This window comes from Coturnix japonica, chromosome 1 (genome assembly GCF_001577835.2).
Source record: "Coturnix japonica isolate 7356 chromosome 1, Coturnix japonica 2.1, whole genome shotgun sequence".
Taxonomy (NCBI): domain Eukaryota; kingdom Metazoa; phylum Chordata; class Aves; order Galliformes; family Phasianidae; genus Coturnix; species Coturnix japonica.
In genome coordinates, this window is record NC_029516.1 from 51,542,963 (window position 1) to 51,563,727 (window position 20,765).

A 20,765-nucleotide genomic window follows, 5' to 3' on the forward strand; every position below is an offset into this window, starting at 1 on the left:
TTCTAATAGGAAGTTAGCCTAGATAATAGGGTACTGCTAAGCTAGGAGAAGTCATGGCTTTAGATGTCAAGGAGTTAAACTTCTTTTCAACTAAGCCATCTTCTGGTAGGGTTTTCTTTTTATTTGCAGGACAGTTGCTTTTGTTGACTTAGAATTTTGGGACTAACTTTTTAGCCTTGTGAAAGACTTCTTTGCTTAATTTTTCAAAGTCAGTGTCTTGTATTTATGTATCAAAAACAGAATGATACTTCCACCTACCACATGTTTATCTTAACATCTCTTCACATAGAGTATATGCTCCTTGAATGAGACTCTGTATTCATTTCCATTACAAAAGGTGGTAGAGCTCTATCCCATTCGAAGTATCAAAAGTCTGTTGTGAAAAAGTAATGCAAACCACTTGTTGCTGAAGAGCAACTTATAAGAACAATAAAGGATTTATTAAGAACAACTTGTTATTTTAGAAATTGATAGCCTGGCCCATGCGGACAGACTTCCTGCCTTAATTTCAGTATCCTGCATCATCATGATTTAAAAATTACTTGAAATGATGTTGCAATGACAGGGGATGCAACTGGAAAAAAAGTGCACTGGGCCAGATGGATCATAACGTAGATTCTATTCCTGTGTCATGACCAAAATAACTTGTTGCATCACGAGAACACAATTTTAAGGTAAATGTTGCAAATTGAGTTTGGGACCAGTCACTCTCCATTCTCTAACCAACTGTCCTGGTTCTGTCCCTCCCAGCTTTTTGTGCTCCCCAGCCCCCTCGCTAGCAGGGCTGTCTTATCAACGGTTATAAATATCTAATGGGCAGGAGTCAAGTGGATGAGGCCAGGCTCTTTTCAGCGATGCCTGGCGACAGAGCAGGGAGCAACAGGCACAAACTGGAACACTGGAAGTTCCATGTGAACGCAATGAAATACTTTTTATGAGGGTGACAGAGCATTGGAACAGGCTGCTCAGAGAGGTTGTGGAGTCCCCTCTGAAGATATTCAAAACCCAACTGGACGTTTTCCTGTGGAACCTGTTGTAGGGAATGTGAATTTACAGGGGTTGGCTGATTATCTCCAGAGGTCTCTTCCAGCCCCTGTAGTTTGGTGAAACATCCTTGGGTTTGTACAGCAAATACCATTCTTTTCCTTGTCTGTATAAAAGTCACTTAGATTATGGAATCAGGGTCTTTATCAGCCTTTAAATGAAAGAGCAAGTACTCAGTACATTGACAGATACGTTTCTTTCACCTGATTCTTAGGAACAAGTTAAGCTCACATCAAAACACAGTTTTCTGTTGATTGAAAGTTCTTATTCTACTTCAGTTTCTTGGCATTTTTGAACCTGAGATGCCATAAAAATGTTGATTTCTGAGAAATTCCAGAAACAACAGGACGTATCTAATCTCTGTTTCTAGTGTTAAGAAACAAATGCATTTGTTTTATATATACTTTATACTGACTGACTAATGAGTGGTGAGAGGTGCAATCCTGTTTATATGCCACATCGTTGTCAATATGGTATTATATGATATTTTTTCCTTAGTGTTTTGTTCAAGCTAAGCAAAATGGTGCATTTAAAAGGCCACAAAACTGAACTCTCCTAAACTAACAAATACCAAAGTTAAGGTTGTTGGTGCAATCTCCCTTTTTTACTCATGGATTTTTAAATTCTATGATCGTAATCTTCTGCAGTAAAGATTTCCAATAGTCATCAAGTAGTCTGAATGATATTCATGTGGAGTGGCTACTCAGTGTTCTGTTTTTTCTTCATTACTAACACATGGGCTTCTTACTTTGTCGTCTGCTGTGGAAGCTCTGTAGCAGGGTCAGAACTACGGATTGTTTTTCTTTTGCTGTTGTCTGTGTCAAGCAATATAATAGCTGATAACTTGTCGTGCTTTGCTTAGGTTAGAAGTGTTATTTTCTTCTACTTTACAATTGAGATCATGGGGCATGGCGGTTAAAATCACAGAGATCCATTAAATGCAGCGTGTGACTTTAAATTATTCTGGTGCAGTTTTTCCAATATATTTATCATTCATGTATTCAAAACCACTTCCTACAGACTTCAGCTGTGATTATAAGTAGCTGGTGTTTTTGCAGGTCGTGCCCTCAGATCTTACACCCAGGTCTAGGATCTCACATCAAGAACCGAATGTGAAGCATACACGCTCAGTGACAGCCACTTACGATGACATTTCACAACTTGCGTACCATTGCATAATATCAGAGGGACGGCGTCAGAGATGGTATTCAGCTTGCAGAGACAGCATGCAGCTGACTTAACTGCAGATATTTTAAATCCTCTTTCCTTTGTTGCAGTCCTGTTCTGCTTTATCCTGCGGAGCAAGATGTCGAGTTGGAATGGGCAAAGTCTCCCATACTTGAGCCTGATTAAAGTGCATTGACCATCGTATGGCTAGACTGTAATCATAAATACTGTATCATAGAGGGATTGCATTTGCCTTAGAGTAAAATGATAAAAAATTAACATGGCATGTCTTCAGTCATGTTTTAAGTTAAGAACTCATTGACTGTATAACCTACAGTTGGGGCTTTTTTGCAGTGGGTCTGGCAAAATTGATGCTGCAAGGATTGAATGTGTACTAGAAGAAGAAATCTACCTTTCTAAAATTCAGAAATCCTAAAGATTGATATTCCTTAATTTTAATTATGCTTTCATTTGGATAATTTAACTTATTCTACTTCAGTATTAACTGTATCTTGTTGATTTGATAGCTGTGTTATATCTTTCTAGTACTACTTAATCTTGCTAATAGTATTACAACTTCGGTGCCTCTTTTCCCCTTTATGTAATCAGTTCCTTATTAAGTCTCATTTCTTTTAGTAAATCAAATGAGTTGGGAGCTGTTGAATGCAGACGACTAAATGTATGCCATCTTGTCAGTACATAAGTCTCTCATTATTGGTCTTTTGTTAGCTACTTTTCGCGTGGCTGGCCCACTTGGGGAACAAAAGATATTTGATTTTGATTTGTCCTTTCTTTTTCTGTTTTTTGCAGTAATCTCTTCCTGGATAACTTGATAGCTGAAGCTGGGCCTAAAAGTGACATAATATTTCTTTTATGCTGCAGTGGAAGAATTAGCTTTGTACCTTCGCCATTTAGTGATTCACTTTTAAGATGTGACCATTTTAGCAAAATTACCATTACCACTCTACAGATTATACTTAGGTCTGGATTTCTGTTTTATCAAACAGCCTGATAAGACAGAGGGTGGATAAGAAAATAATCTCTTTAGTTTTAATCCCAATGAAACACTGTGTGTTTCCATGCTGGTAGAAAGCCTGCAGTGAATTTTGCATTGTATGTCTGTTTATCTTTCTTGTTAGTGTAGAGCATTCCAAGTTCTTAGTTTGACAGTTGCAGTTTGTAATCATCTCAGTTTCTGTTGTTAGTCATGGATTTTTGTGTGTTGTCATATGTAAAAGAAAAGCTTGTCATTTTTTGTTCATCATTAATGAAGAATGTGATCATCAATAGTAATTTTTACTTCTTTCATTTCCATTTTTGTTCCCATAAGTATAGCAGAATGAATTGTATGAATTTACACTGTGGTTAGCTGAGTTGATAAGTGCCCAGTAGGAAAATATGAGTTAGCATATTTGGGGTACCTGGTATCTCAGATCACCACCAGAGTATTTCCTCCTTGCTGGTACATTGTTCTCCCGTGCATGAAAGCATTTAGAGTACATTGTGCTGCATCAAATGGAGCACCTGCATGATTCTTTCTCAGTGTACTCAGAAGTATTCGTCTGATCTGTCTGGACTGATGGAGCAAGTGTGGAAGGGAGAAAAAGAGGATTCCCCACTTCAGACAGTGTAATCAGACAGAGTGTTGGTCTCCAAACTGTGTTGGTCTCCAAACTGAGTGAGGTAACCTGGCTTGTGTCTGCTGTTGATTCCAGTCTTCAAACTTGCAATGACCAGAAGCGCTGCAGTATTTCCGTAGGACTGACAGGTTTCAATTTTATCCAGTAGTCATAAATAGCCTGTGACATACTTGGTCAACTGGCCAAAAAATGAACCTGTTCAACCTGTCTTGCACATTCAGTGTTGTTTTATCAGTACTATTCTACATTGGAGATTCTTTTATAACAAAGAGAATCTTGATTAATTAAAAGAATTTTGACTTGGACTGCTACACTGTTGCAGTGAATATTGTGGCTGTGGTATGGACAACACTAACACATCATAAAATATTTGAATATGTTGAGTTAGAAAGATGTGTAGTTTTGCATTACAAGTCAGTGTATTGGAACCTTGCTAATTATTCACATGCTTTTCTACAGGTTTGCAATTTAGTACTGATGGTATATGTTAATAGAATAATGTCTGTTTTAAAGGTATATGGATGTAAATGTCCACGCTACAAAAAGGGAAAGATCTAGGTACTTCAGCTCATATGTTGGACATTTGTAGGTGGATCTTCGAACCGCTGAGGTGCATTGTTCACTGTGATTTTTATGGTGAATAACAGAAATCATGATCAAACTTGAAAATTTAGCCATGAAAAGGACTATATACATTACAAGAGGTACTTCTTGTCTGTCTACAGGATAGCAGGATGGCTTTTTAGATGCTTTTCACTGCTTTTTTTCCGTGTTAAATAGTTGAACTATTTTTAGCTGTATAAAAGACAACACGTGGCTGAAAATTAGAGGGGAAATGGTGATAAGTACTACACTTCTGTCTTGCAAACAGCTGCACATACGGTTTCTTTTCAAATATTAACAAAGCTAACTTATACTTTATATGTCATGGGTTTGTTCTTTGGAACTGAAGCAGCGATTGCTTTTGTATTCCTCTGATACAAGGAAATATCACATGATGAGTGTTGGTGTTGTAATTCTTTTTAAACGGATATTCTATCCACTTCCTCTCCTTGCAGATAGAATCTAGCCCCTACTGTGCTGGAAGGCATGTTAGGAATTGCTTTATCGTAGTCTGATTAAAGGAAACTTTTTCTACAGTGTACTAGGAGGGGAAGAAGGAGAAAAACAGGGTGGCTACGTATTTGCTACCATATCGTATAAGGAGAATGTGTACATTTCACAAGGTTGCAGAGGGATTGCAAGGTACTGGGGGGAAGGTCCAGATACAGATAATAACTTACGGGATTTAACTAGTTGATAAAATTACAGAAGATCCACGAAGAAGTAGAGATGTGTTCATACTACCATAACAACTTTGATGGTATATGCGATAAGCCTCATTGTTGTTGGAGGCTGAACACGTCTTGCGTATATTTGTTTGCAATGCTGCCTGCTGTACACTAACCCCTGGGATCTAATCATTATAATATGACAGCTGGAAAATTCACAGAGGACAAGTTATTAAACGGGAAAAAATACAAAATGACAAGCTTCTGTTTCAGTGTTTTGAGGAAAAGAATCAGAGGTACCTTTGCCTGTAGCCAACGTTCAAGAGCTCTCAATGTACATTCTTAGGTGCACCTTTAGATCTGTTTTGATTTTGCTGGAGAATTTGAGGTGTTGCTTCTTTAGAAGGGGAAATAAAAGACATAAGAACTAAAACTTACAGGTCACTTTTAAATATCTAGCAGGCAGAACTGCTATCAGATAGAAATGCTGTTTGAGAAGATGCTCATAGTTTGTGTTTGATGTGCATTTACAGTGTCCATATATGGGATTTGGTTTTATGATAAGGAAGAATGCCAAAGAATTGCAGAGCTCATGAAAAAGTAAGTGACGGGTAAACAAGACTTTGTGCTTTTTTTTATGTATGTATTTCTGTACATACATGCACATTATGTTACTAGAATGGTTGTACCTTTCTACTTGAAACCTGCTCATATAGAATTTGTTGCAAGTAAAATTGTCTCACACCTGTATTTTATATATTCAGAAATAATTGCAGTGCTTTTCCCATCATTTGCTATGCAGGTTTCTAGCTACATCAAAGTGTAACAGTTCATCTGATTTGTTTCTTGATAATTCAGATATGTTTTAAACAGTTGTGTTCTTTGGGAGGGGTTAATGTGTTTCTCAGTTTGGGGAGATTTTATCAATGTAAGTATGGACTATCATGAAGGAATACTGAAATAATACAGTTTATTCATTTTATCCTTTTTCTACATCATGGTTGAAAACTTGTTTCCTTCTTTCTCACCATCATGTAAAGAATCCACTTTGCATTAGGAGAATAAAGAAAGGCTTTAATTAGCTTTGAATTCATAACTTCTATGTACATATTAAGAATATTTTACATATGTTATGCAACCTTAATTCTGCAATGAAATGGGAGATGAAGATTTCCTACAACACTGTATTAATCTTACAACATAATGGATGGCTTTTTAACTGACACTGTAGTGGCTGTTTTTTTCACTGTCACTGCTTTTTCCATTTGTTCAGGATTGACAGGTCTCATTCATCTGTTTTTCCCTCTGCTTGATCTAATGACTGCCTTGTTTGCAATGATTTGTTTCTTAAGACTACATTCTACAGGTTTTCTTGCATACTTGGAAGAGGAAGGAGCTGAAATCTTACAGATTTTATCAACGTACATAATCTGCATTTTTTGTTTTTTTATAGAGGTATAATGTGAAGTTTATGTAGGAAAAGGACGCTGTAGGAATGGACACTTTAGATGTAGTAATTGTGGTATAGAGGGCTGGACTTACCATTATGTCACAGTTCATGTAAGGGATAGGAAGAGGAATGATTTGAAGCTCAGTCCTTGTCATCCCAGGAAAGCCATGGGAGGCTGATACAGTCAAGCCATCATCATTAGGTACTAACAGGGGGCAATGTGAAAGCATAGTCAGAACTGAGAATCTCTCCTTTTCATGTCATCCGTACCAGTCTTAACAGCCTGCTTAGCAAACGTGTTTCCGTAGCCAGAAACATGCCGAAGAAGTGATATCAATTCTGACTGCCAAATATCAAGTGCCTTTTTTCGTGTCCTACAGTACAAGTCCAAATAAGGCTCATCCTTGTACATCTCATTACGTAGCAAAGTGCTTTGACTCTTCTGCCACTGTGTTCCAGATTGGACTTGTTTAGAATACTGGATAGGGATTTAGTCATGTTTCCCCTACATCTTTTTTTAAAGAATTCACTGCTGCTTTTCATTTTGCAGTGACAAAACATTGTTAAACACCGACTGTAACAGTGGTGGGGTTTTGTCTGGGTTTTTTTGTTGCTTTTGCTCTGTGTTCTGCAGCTCTGAACTGACTCGGTTATGACCCAAGGAATAATTGATGGGGATGAATTTCCAGAAATAAGCAGTGAACCCTAGGAAACCCATTTTTTTGACAGCTAATTTTAGTTAACTAGCTCAAGTTTCAGTTGGTGGTGATTAGGTACTCTCAAACTGGTAATTTACCACAATAAAAACTAGTTTGCAGAGAATTCATGGTATTGTAAACCATGTGTAGTCATTTATAATAGCGGTGTTGTACATGGATTAGAAAAAGAGAAATACCCTATCATTCAGCCAATTGGCTGTGTGTTTTAATTCTCAGCATTCTACAATAATAATAAAGCAGCTGGGGCAGGAAATTGGTCATTTGCTGGTAGTTAATGACTGATTTGTGTGTGTTTGCCATCCTCTGCCACCAGCAGAACTGAATAACATTATACATTCCCCGCTCCTTCTGGGTATGGAAATTGTGACTGAGTTATGGAAATTTTAGGGTATGACCCACTCTATTTTAGACTGGAGAAAATGTTTCTTGCACCTGGTCAAATTATGCTTTATTATAAATATTTGAATACAGATTTTTAACTGTATTGTTATGTAGTTTGGGAGGTGAGGGAATCAAAACAAATTTTTTAAAATTCTTGTAAAGTAGTTGTAGTCAAACTTTTTATATTTTACCTGTTTTTGTCTTTGTCTTGTGTATTCTCCTCTCACCTCCTACTTTCAGCCTAACTCAGCAAGAGCAATTCAAAGCACAGCAGGGCACGGGAACAGGAGTGTCCCCTATGATCACGAATTCCACTAATAACAAAGAAGTGGATATCTTACGGATGCTTACCAAGGCCAAAGACGAATACACCAAGGTGAGATTTGCTATCTCAGCTCTTGTGTTTGGTGATACTGTGTTGCTAATCATCTCAGACTTTACATTTTAAAACTTTTTTTGTTTTTTTGTAAAGTAATTTTACTCAATGTTAAGCTGATTTTTGGGCAGAATGCTCTGTCATTTTTTGAAAGTATATACATTTTGTCAGAAATTTCTAAAGATTGGAAAGAACTGAATTCTGTCAGCAACTCCTCAAAGACAACGTGAATGAGATTTGATTATTTGTTGAATGCTGGGGTATAAGGGCAAGTGTAAATTGGCTTTCGTTTTGACCTTTAGAGAGCCTGTGCTTTCAGTACATGAAATTTGTGTCCCCTTTTAGGTTGAAGTATTCAAAACTGCTAGTAGTTTCTGTGGCTTGCACAAATGGTTTACCTTAGGGAAAACCTTTAACTTTGAACTTAGTGCCTTTAGTTGTAGTTATTGTCTATCTTAGACACTATTGGAAGCAAATGAAAAGGTTGAAATGTAGTGTGATACTGCATTGGTCTCTGAGGCTTCTAAACCACAGAGTAACAAATGGACTAATAATGTTCTCTATTATTGGATAATCAAAAATGTTTTACTTCAGGGAATAAAGATCTAATAATTTTAACTATTCATATATGTGCTGCAAATTGTTTCAGAGCCTGCAGGTTCCTACAGCTGTTTCCTGTATTTCATAAGTGTTGCCATGCAGCAATAAAGGTCATTACATAAGTGCTTTGAGTCTAGAAGTACGTATGTTTTAAACATAAGCATAGGGGGAAAAGAAAAGTTCACTTTGAGAAATGTGACTTCTTATCCTCAAATAGCAACTGTTTGAGTTATAGTAACATATATGCCTTTTCTTTTTTTCTGTTAATATAGTTTATTTTGAAGCTGGGATCTGTTTTGTCTGTAATAAGGATTTAATATATTAATAGTCAAGAAACGCTTCCAGTTCCTCGTATCTTTTTTTATTATTTTTAAACTGAACTGGTGTCTAGTCTTGGAATAGAAGGAATTTGATTACTTCAGTGTTTCATAATATAATTTCATTAGATGCCTTAAGAATGGAAAACTAGAAAAATACTGGGTGGACATTGGATACTATGAGAAGGATGTAGTACGTGTTTTAAAAACTACCTTCCACTTCTACACAGCACATCAAGATCAAGGAAAGGAAATTGTAGATCTGTGTTTAGTAGTTTCTTGATTTATTTATTTTTTTCTGCAGCTAAGTTCTTTGCCAGATTTGCATCATACCTCATCTTTAATCTTTCTGCTTATAGGGAAATAACATGAGAACCTTTCCTTCTGGGACATGAGCATTATTATCTGACTGCTATTGAGCTGTGTTTGTGCTCTTTCTTGCTTGATTGGTAATACAAAATTAGAAAGGGCATGAAAAATAAAGTCAGTGACAGCTATTGTTGTATTTTATGCCAATATGTTCCATAGCAGTTGTGCTTTTTGGCTCTTTATGACATTTACTTCTTTGTCAATATATGTCTTAGAGTTTACAGTACTAACATGCTGAAATGGGTTATGAATTACGTTGTTCTTCTTTCTGAATTCCATATGGTTTCAGAAAATAAGGTGCCTTTTAAATTCTTGTGAGCCTTAAGATAAGAATATCATTTTTTCCAAGCATTTAAGGAATTCCACCTAATTTATAAGTCCTAGGTTATTATTTCTAAAATCTGGTGAGAAGTGTTTCTAGGAGGCTTCATCATGATAACTAAGAAGATAAGCACTTGAAGAGCTGCTGGGGTACAGAAAAAGTGCACCAAAATGTGTTGTTCCTTAACCATTGTGCCTTGCCTTGTGCTACAGTATATAGAGTGGTTTTAGCTCTGTGCTACACAGTTCCTCTCTAGCATTCACCCGTTTAATTCACTGTCCTTTGATCTGTTAGAGGTCAGATGAGGTGCACAAGCTTTGTATGGTTGATGTGACCAGAGTAACTGAATCTTCCCTCTTCATTACCGAGGACACACAGGAGGACACTTGATAAGAACATCTTGCCTGGTAGTGAGCTGTGGCTTCTTGGCTTTTATGTCTGTTGATTGCTTCTTCACTGTCTTTTAGCAAAATACTCCAGCAGTACTGCCATGCTTGAACATAAACATAGTTTGTAAATTTTCAGTTGTCCTAGTAGCTTTTGATTTGTTAGAGGTATGAAAGACTTGATAGTAGCTTATCACCTCCCCAGAAGGCTCATCTTTCCTAAGGACATCGTGCTGTACTCAGGCTGGATGATGCAAGCTGTATGCTACTAATCTTGAATGGTCTGAGTTGGGTGTGAATGTCTTGCTTAAGCAGGGATCCATCTGAATATCCTTGCTGTTACTGCTCTCTTTGAGACTGTTCTCATCTTTCAGCATTTCTCTTCTGCAGAGCACCCTGCATATTTTCATGTGTCTGTTCATTAATGTCATCTTGTGGTTGCTTTACATCAGCGAGTCTGAAATCCCACATTTCCAGAGATTCTCTACGTTTAAGTTCACACAGCTTCAGACTTCTGTGTTGCTTTCAAACATACCTGACCATCTACAAAGCTTTAGTAAATCCCATCAAGACTTGGCTGACAGTCTTCTTGCATCTTGTTTTTGTATTTGAGAGGTCTTTGCAGCTCATTTCTCAGTCAGGTTTCAGCTACAGACCATGAGATGACAATATGACATGATGTTTGCTTCTGGACAGCTGCACTACTTATGGTACCATGCGTGACCATTGTCTGATTCCTTTTGGCGATGTCCTTTTCACTTTGAGCTTCATATTGCACAGGTAGGCTATGAAATCTTTTAGCAGAGAGCAGTTGTTTGGTGTAGTCAGAGACATTTAAGGCAAACTTGCCTAGGACATCCTCAGTGAATGCCTCTCATTTTTTATCAGTGTTTTCCCTTTTTTGTTGTTGGTTTGTTGGTTTTTTTTTGTTTTTTTTTTTGGCTTTTTTTGGCTTTTTTTTTGTCTTTTGTTTTAATTCTGCTTGGTCTTCAGCTTGATCTTAGAACTTTTTAATTTCATACACATCTCTTGTAGGAGCATAGCTTTGAATAAGACACGCGATTAAAGGACTGACCTCTGAAGCAAGATGTGGTAATCATGAAGTATTGTGGCACATCAGTACTCTACTGGTTCTAACAGTAAAGAGCATGTTGACATTTCTATGAAAGCTGCTTTTTGCTGTATGATGATGATGGGAGATTGTATCTTTTTTACCTGTTTACCCAAGAGTGGCTTAAATGTCAGGCTGGTGTTCCTGATTTACTCATCAGCTATGCCATGCTGCCAGTGTGCCAGAGTGACCTTATATTCTGAGCTTCAGTAGTAGAAATCAGCACGGGGCTTTTCTTCTTCAGTATATACTCCTGTATTGGATACCAGCCTACTAGCCATGTTATCAAATCATGCAACTATATCAAGTCAAGGTAAACGTCATCCACAGTAGCCCTTTGTGTATACTGTTGTAGTTGGCATTTTCATTTTGCGTTTCATTTGAATTGCATCTAAAAAAAATGTTCTTACACTGGTTACTTTTAAACTCTTCTGGCACTATGTAGGCTATGGCAGTGGTATCTAAGGTACTCACGATTTCTGAAGAATTCAGCTTATTAAAATACCCTGGAGAAATAAAGGCCTAATGCATTTATTGAAAGTCTGCAGAACTCATTATGAAGTATACAAGAGTATGTCATAGATCATATGTTAGTTTTTCCCCAAAATCCTGTGCTGAAAAATAGCAGAGAGGAGGCATATTGAAGAAAAGGCAGCATCCTGTACAAAGAAAACGATCTGGGAGAGAAGAGATATTTAGGCTTACTGAAGTGTGTGTTTGTTCTGTATAACATCAAAATGGGTTAGGATATGTCCAAATAAAAATAATAAAAAGGGAATGATATCCACCTGTTTTACTGAAGGGCAATAGTGGCTACAGGAAGCAGTTACTTGAACTATGAAAATGTTTTCATCTGATAATTAACAGGTCAGATATTGTCATTAAGTGAACAAGAGACAACAAAAGTCAGAAACTGACTGAGAAAACGAAGTGATTTAAGAATAATCCAGTCATTTGTCTTAGCGTGCTTAAAAAAAGACTCCTCACATACAAGGATAACAATGTGTCAGCTGAAAAGAATCAGAGAAAATAATTTCTTCTAACAGTGCAGACTAAACTCCCTTGCCTGTGCTTATTGCTTATTGAGTGGCATCTCTAAGTTCTGCCCAGCCTCATTTGCTTTAAGCACATTGCCTAGAGGCACGTTAATTCAGGGTTTGAATATCTCCATGCACTTCAGGCAATCCATTTATTATTTGAACAGCCTTGTAGTAGAGTTTTTTTCTTAAGTTTAAACAGAATTTTCTATATCCCATATTTTACCTATTGACTTTTAAACTTGACGCAAGCCAGCAGTGTGCATTTACAGCCTGGAAGGCCGGTGGTATCCTGGTTTCTATCAGAAGAGGGATGGCCAGAAGGGCAACGAAGGTGATTGTCGCCCTCTGTTCTACCCTTGAGAGGCCCCAGCTGGAGTACTGCATCCAAGTTTGGGGCTCCCAGCACAGGGAAGACGTGGAGATTTTGGAGAAAGACCATATGATCCAATAGCACCTCTCTTGTGAGGATGGGCTAAAAGAACTGGGTTTGTTCAGCCTCAAAAAGAGAAGGCTGCAGGGAGACCTCATTACGGCCTTCAATTTTTTTAAAGGGAGTTTATGAACAGGAGAGAAATCAAATCTTACACAATCTAATAGTGATAACACAAGGGAGAATTGTTTCAAACTGAAGGGGAACATTTTTTTTCTGAGAGAGTGATAAGATGCTGGAACAGATTTCCTAGAGAGGCTGTGGGTTCTCCATCCCTCAAAGTGTTCAAGGCCAGGTTGGATGGGGCCCTGGGCAATCTGATCTAGCAGTTGATCTAGCAGTTGGCAACCCTGCCTGTTGCAAGGGGGTTGGAACTTCAAGATTCTTGGGATCTCTTTCGCCGCAAGCCATTCTATGATTCTTGTCTACCAGGAGCCCTGTGTCAGTTTTACAAAGCTGTTTTCTTGTCATTTGGTCCCAGCCTGTATTGGTGCATAGGGTTACTCTATGACTTCATGCCAACAATATTTTGAGTCCAGTATACCAGACAGTTTTCAGTCCTAACTGTCTGCTTACCTAGTCTGCATTTTAATCTTCAGTTTGCATCATTTTTGCATCAGTTTGTCTTTGAGGATGTTATGTGTCAAAGGCTTTGCTAAAGTCAAGCTAAACGATATGCACTGCTCTGCCATTGCCCGCTGAGTCACTCATCTCCCTCTAGAAGGCCATGAGATTGATCAAGTAAATCCATTCTGGATATTCCCACTCACGTTATTTACCTTAACATGTTTCGAAGTGGCTTCCAGGAACATTTCTTCCATCACCATCCCATAGACTGAGGTGAGGCAAACTGGCCTGAAGTTCTGCAAATTCTCCTTCTTGCCCTTTGAAGATAGGAGTGATACTTGTTTTCTTCTAGTCCTAAGCTGTAGATACCTTTTAAAAATATATATTAAAAAATCTCAGTTTCTTGGTTTTAATCATATCTAGATACAGTGACTTCTTAAGTAGTATTTTCTTTTATACTGACAATAGCATTTCTTGTACATCCATTACGTTTTAATTTTGTTGTCTAGATCCTTGTTTTGGGTACAGTGTAAACAGAACTATCTTATTCACTTTTTCCTATTCCATATTTTCTTTCTCTTTTCATGCAGTTCTTTCTGCACATTTTTTTTTTTTCTCCTGAATTAAATGATGGCCTCTCTATGACTACTTTTGGTCATCTGTCTCTGCCTGCTCATTTATAAATGCAGTTATTAATCATGTCATATTTAATAGGGAAACATGCTGATCTACAACTTGATTAAATCTTTAATTATTTTTCTGTGTGAGTATACAAGTTCCCATGTTTGTGGAATGTTTAAGTAAAATAGTTTGGCTTAAAATTTCAGTATTTAGCAAAAAGCATTTTGGATACTCTTTGTGTGCACATAAATCCCTGTGTCTAAACTACGTGAGACTATTAAAGGAATAGCTGATTCCCAGTGCAGGAAAAATGGGTCTGAGTTTGTGCTAAGTGCAGGACAAGCAAAAGATGAGAACTGAGTTTCAAGCTAAAGGGAAAACTTGTGCTCAGAAAACCTTGAAATTGTTTATTTTTACATATGTTTTTTGATTTTAGAAAGCCAGGTTGTAGTTCTTTCAACAGCATAACAACTCATAATCAGTGCCACGGCCGTCATTTTTGGTAACCGAATACCCAGCTATGTCTGGATTTTACTCTGGTAAAGAACTAAGAGGAAAAAGTACAGTAACACTTAGTAAAAAATACTGATTTTCTGTTTCAGTGCAAGACCTGTTCGGAGCCAAAACAAATAACTAGTTCCTCTGCAATCTGTAACAACCCCAACCTAATCAAACCAATTCCAGTGAAGCCTAGTGAAAATCAGCATCAACGAATATCTCAGCAAAGCAAGGTAAAGTGCTCTGTGTGTGTTCTAGTGTTGATGTAATTGAGCAGCCAACTAGGAGTACTTACTTAGATCATAAGGTCAGTGCAAGAATTTGTGGTAAAATCACAGTAAGGATTATTTTTTAAATGCAGAACTGATCTATTTATAAAACAGTCTGCTTCCATCCCCACCGATCTGAGTATTTAAGTTCCAGATGTACCATCCTGATGCAGCAGTGAAAAATAAATAAAAAATAAATAAAAAACCACCTTGTTTTTCAGTGTTGGGATGCTGCTTTGATCCCAAGCTGGTGTTGTCAGTTGCTGAACTGCATTTTTTGTGTTCGTTGTCTTCAAGGGAATTTTAGGTAATCTAAATAAGAAAAGTCTTTTGATACATCTTCAAACTATACCATATTGCAAAAGCTGAATTCAGTCAGCTGTGACAAGGGGGTGCGCAAGTAGTGACCTTGCTCTGCACAGGGGGAGGTTTTTGTTCTTTATTAATGCTGTACGGATGGCAGGAAGGGTAGATGCTCTTTTATGGTATTTAAAGTGAAACCACTGCTATCTTTCAGATTCATTTTTTTCTCCCACATTAGCAGCTTGACAACTGTTTTCTTGCCCTTCTGATGCGACTGAACTATTAGAAATTCTCTTGGGAGAAAAGAGCATAGCAGTTTTCTTGGCTTTTTCTTGAATACTTCTGGCTAAATATTGTCACCACCTAATGTGATTTATCATGCATGAGATAACTACGCCTAAGATTTTTTTCTTTGTCCCTTCACAGAATGCGGATCCTGAACCACAACACTTGTCTTTGACAGCCCTGTTTGGAAAACAAGAGAAAACAGATGTCACAGAACCACTTAATAAACAGCATCAAGAGAACCTTCCTGTTAGGCAGGGTGTGGTACGTTCTCTCTCCTATGAAGAACCTAGCAGGCATTCTCCCTGTGCAGAGAAACAGCTTTGCCCTGCTATTCAGAAGCTCATGGTGCGTGGGACAGACCTTCACCCACTTGCTGAGTTTCCTGAGAACCGACTCTGTGAAAATGGCAATATCCACCCTGTGGGTGAGGCTTTCACAGGACTCTTCCAGCCTGTGACTTCTCATGGCATTACAACATCTCACGTAGTTCAGGATGCTGCTGGTACTCAGAGTTTGTTACAGAAATTACAGAGTCAGTCAGGGTTGATGACCAAAATGGATCCCAGTGCAACAGGATCTGTGAACTCAACGGCTTCTGTGTTCAGCAGGACTCCTGCTGCTGTTGGAACACCAGCAGCACAGATGAGTAATATGACCCAACCACCTTTGGTATATTTCAATGGTTCCCTGCCAGGTCAGACTTTAGAGTCACAGACACTTGGTAAAGAACAGTCCAAACTTCCTAGACAGCCAGTTCCTCTCTCTGGCAATCAAACAGCCAATTCTGGGGTGATATCACCTCAGGAGTTACTGAAGAAACTCCAGATAGTGCAACAAGAACAGTTGCATGTATCCAGCAGACCAACCTTGGCAGCTAAGTTTCCTGTTGTTACTCAGAACACCAACACCTTGAAACCACTGGATTCCTGGATAGAAAAGACACCGGGTACAGAAAAGCAGAACTCTCTCTTTCAGGTAAATAAATAATTTCAAAAACAGTTTTATCAGTTTTTATAAGCTTTTAAGGGATATTCTCTATGTTTCTTTTTGACCAGTATATTCTTCTTTCTGCCTTACTATGTGTTGTTATCTTGCACACATGATTCATTTTGCTGGTGATAGTTTATCAACAGCGTAAGGAAGTTCTAATTTACCAAGCAGTGATATCTTAAATACCAAAGAAGATGTCTCCTGTACATCAGTAATAGCAAAAAATACTGCAGTATTTATGTAGCTCTTCTTTGTTTTTCAGACAAGTTTGGAAACATCGTGTAGGTTTCAGTGGCCACACTTTGTAATGTTTTAGGTATAACAATATTTTTTCCTCACAAAATTAGTCATAACTTTTGATGTGAAGGTAAGAGTTTCCTTTTGTGCCAGTTGCTAAAAGTGCTTACAATGCTGAAAGGCTGCTTTCTTTCTCCCAGCAGGTTAATAAAGTATTTTTATATTGCTGAATTCATTATCTTGGACCATAACCTCACTCCAAGCTGTTCAGTAGTTTTGTTTTTTTATTCAGTAAGTATTGTTTTGAAAAGTTGCCCTTGCATACAAGTCTTAAAAAGGGGGTGAAAAATAGCAAATCCCCAAAAGGCTGAATTCTTTTTATTTGGACCCTTGTATTGGGGTCAGAAAATTGAGGAGATGTCAAGAGATTGTGCGTCTCTACCTAATGTATTTTTCTGTCCTACAGAAGAACCTCAAATGTGATTACTAAGTGTTTGGTCCTTGACAACTCCTCTCTGCTAACAATGTCTTTCTTTGTAGAAACTTACATGCTTGAATGTCTTCATGTGTGCTCTGCTTGAGGATGACCATTAAAGCCCCTTTTTACTTACTTTATAGGAGATAGAGAATCAACAAACCTTACACTGTGCTGGAGTCTACAAGTTACTTACCCAAGTTATAAACCATTCATTTTTTTCTGCTGCTTTTCTTCTGGAACTTCTTAAATAGCTGAATGAAAGGCCACTGCTCCGAATATCCTCCTTATTTCTAGAAAGTCATTTTTCACCCAAGGAGGCTGAAATAGCCATTTAACAATTAAGGGCCACATGGGCCATGTTTGCCATAAACACTGACAGATAGTGATTTCTAATTTCATGAGAGAGGTCGGAGGAGGATGAATTTGATAAAGCAAATAGCCACCATTATTTTAATAAGTTCAGTTAAACTGGCGTGATTTTGCATCTGTGTGAAGGAGCGTTTGGTGGATTAGTCACTGAAATCTTTCAGGATCAGTTGCTTACAGATGGCAGTCTGACTTCCCAGTGAAGTGCTAATTGAATAGAAAGAGGATCTAGAGTCACAGTAATTTACTGTTTGCACTGGGAATGGAAGTTGCCTGCTATAAATGCAAGAAATTGTCTGATTCACTGGGAAATGCATGTACGGCATGAAGACTGAGGACATTCTTACTTGGGGGGTAAAACTGAAATGAGGCAAGTGCCAGGCTGTGTATAATAAGCCTATATGCACAGTAAGAAGTGGGAAAAAATCTTGATGTGTTTTCAAATGAAAAATCCATATTGATGCTGATGAGGCTAATGACTCTGTGTATAACTGAGAAAGAAACTGATGTCAGTGTTAGTTTCAGTATGGAAAGGGAATTAGAGGTCTCACTAATAATGCAGTTCCGATAATTTTACTGCTTTAGTAAAATAGAACAATAGCTTGAGAGGAGGGAACAGTTTTCGCTGGAAGTCACATCCACTGGAATTATTGCTGCAAGTCTGCTTTAACACATAGGAACAAAACCAAACACAAGCGCACAAGCACACCCATAAAACACCTAAGGAGGCTCTCAGTCCCACGTTACATGGCTATGAACAGTCCAAAAAGATTGAAGTTGCCTAGGAGTAGCTGTGCTGACACAGCTATGGCTGCTATTGAAGCAGCATTGGATCCAGTTTTTGACACATTTATATATATATATATATAATAACAACAATAATAATAAATGGACTAAAAATGATGAAAGTATGACTATTTATTGTTTTGGACACCTAAGGCTCTGCAACATGGAAGGAGTGGCCTCTTTGACATGCAGCAGATTGGTCTCATCCCCCCTCAAAAAAAAAAAAAAAAGAAAAGGAAAAAAAGGGATAGAAATTAAGGTAGAAGTCTTTATTCCCGTAGATCACCATGAATTTGCCATATGAAGAGAGCCTGGAAGCTAACAATTCAAAACAACTTTTAAAACCAACGTTAATCTTTTTATAGTCGCATCCTTACCGTAGACCAAAAGCTTTAAGCGCTGCCACGCCTGCAGACAGACATTTGAGTGAAATTGAGTTGGCACCAATATATCTGCACATGCTCATGCAAAATTGATCAAAGCAGATTCTGATGAGAAAATACAGCAAAAGGTTTATTCTCTGTAATGGCTTATCTTTTAGTGTTGCATCTTTACTGTAATCCAGCATACCAAAAAAAAAGTGAACGCTAAAACGCCTGACAGGAATAGAAGGGTATCTGGACAGTGTCTTTGTTGTTTGGAAAAATCACATTACAGGAACATCCCAGATCTATCAGCAGTGCTGAGAAAATTAAAGCAATAGTCTTTTCCTCAATTGACACATTACAAGTCCAATTTTAAATTGGCTTCTGCATCTCCATATGGTGTAAGAACTGCGATCTCCCACGTGGAGAGGAATAGACCAGTTACAAAAAGAATAAAAAATAAAACTAAACATGAAAAGCTAAGAAATAATGCTCGGAAGCATTCGTCTGATGCTAGCCCTATTCTAAGACGTACTCCTTATGCAGACAGTGAGTAACACGTGCTTTGGGTGCAATAAAAGCACATTAATCTGCAATGGGCTTTTAAACATGTGCTTAGTATTAGGCATGAGTTATGCCAATTATAGATTCACGCATGCTGAAGTGTTCGTGTTAATCAGAATGGTGGTTTTAAGAATGCTTACAATAACCTTGACACAAGTTGATCTCTTCAGAAGTCCGCTTATATTGTATACTGCTCGCTTGATTTCTTGGAGTGTTTTCCATCAAAAATGTCATCTACCTACTGTGTTACATCTTCTGAAGGTGTATATGGTACATAATAGCTAGCGGTATGATGGTATTGTCAAAGATGCCTATAGCATAACTGCAGTTTCAGGAGCCATTCCTAGATGAACTGTTCTCAGCTCTAAATAACGCCCCTATAACCAGCCTGTGGCATCCCTTGGGTGCTGATATTCCAGAGGAGTGCTTGATGCAAGTGGAATTCTGCACATGCAGAAAGGGGAAGCAGGGCCAGGTCCCAGTATCCATTACAGGAGAGCCATGCGTTTCTTAGTGCGTGGTGTTATGTGAATTTGCTACTTGTAATGTCATCTAGCTGCTAACAGCCATGCAGAATATCAGACATATCCTAGTGAGCATTTGTGCTTCAGAGGAGGAATAATACATGCTGCAGTGACTATCTTGCACATTTTTCATTGTTCTTACTTTATTGCTGCACAACTGGCAGTAGACTCCCACTCTGTTATTAGTGACTCAGAGATTTAAGTGTTGACCTGAAAAAGCTGGAGCTAATTCAGGGAAGGCTGGATGCATGAGCAGCTTGTGTTAGGTTTCATGAGAAAGAAGGGGATCAGTAGTGTATTGGAAAGGCTGTTATGCCTTGTACAAAATTACTCAAGGCTAAAAGACTGGTTTGAAGGCTCTGTGTCCCTACAGAGCGTTTCCAGTGCTCTCAGCAAAAGCTTTGCTCTATAGGAATCACACTAGCAACGCTAATCTGGTGCCCTACATTTGCTGATGGACATCAATTGTCAGGTGGCTGGAGGTGATCTGAATCTAAACTGAAAAATTGACTTTATGGTTTAAAAGGCAACCATCTGGTTTACATGTAGGTTTCTTAAATGGCAGAAGCTTTGAGCATGATCTCTTGGCAGAAGAAAATACACTGTAATGTTTGCACACAAAAGCAGTTAGTATGGGCTGAAAATAAAAGATACGTGTATTTTCTGCTGAGGCAAACACTTGAAATACTGCAGTAACCTGTCGGTATTAGCTCAGTCACCAGTAGATGGCAATATTGCTTATTCCATATACCATCCATATGATTGGAAAACTACGAAGAAGCTGTTTTTATCCAGAAATAAAAAACAGTTTTTGATATGTCTGTTAAAACAAAACACATGTATGTTTGACAGTAGTAACTATTTGTTGCATAATTTGTGTTAGGTTACGTTTGTCTCAGACTCTAGAGAGGAGTGTTTTGATTTCAGAGGACTTATCGTTTAAATCTTTGACATCGTCAGTCTTAGGTTTCTCTGTCTTAGTGAGACGATTTACCTCCTCCAGCTGCTCCCCACCACTCCTTTGCTGGAGGCTCCTACCCTGCAGAGCAGTTTTTATATGCATTCTTTAAATTGTTCATTAGGAAAAATCATCTGATTTAAGGTAACCCACCAGTTTTACTTGAGATTAAGAGTAGCTATTCAAGCTACATGGATGAGTAGGTCAGAGATGTTGTCATGAGCATCTGGGGGCAGCCAGTCTTCTACTGGCATATCTTCAGGAGAATGTGTGCACACGCTGAAGGTCTGAATCTACATTGGTACGTCCCTATGGACTTCTGATGGTT

The 20,765-nt window shown here is 38.1% G+C and overlaps 1 protein-coding gene across 1 annotated transcript in view; it reads left to right on the forward strand.

Annotated features, from left to right (window-relative positions):
• DCP1B (decapping mRNA 1B) overlaps positions 1-20,765 on the forward strand; it is a 39,418-nt gene that overhangs the window by 14,325 nt on the left and 4,328 nt on the right. Inside the window, exons 4-7 of the mRNA XM_015865297.2 lie at positions 5,656-5,722; positions 7,913-8,048; positions 14,414-14,542; positions 15,308-16,144. Of these exons, the coding sequence (XP_015720783.1) occupies positions 5,656-5,722; positions 7,913-8,048; positions 14,414-14,542; positions 15,308-16,144 (1,169 nt within the window). The remainder of the gene's footprint in view (positions 1-5,655; positions 5,723-7,912; positions 8,049-14,413; positions 14,543-15,307; positions 16,145-20,765) is intronic.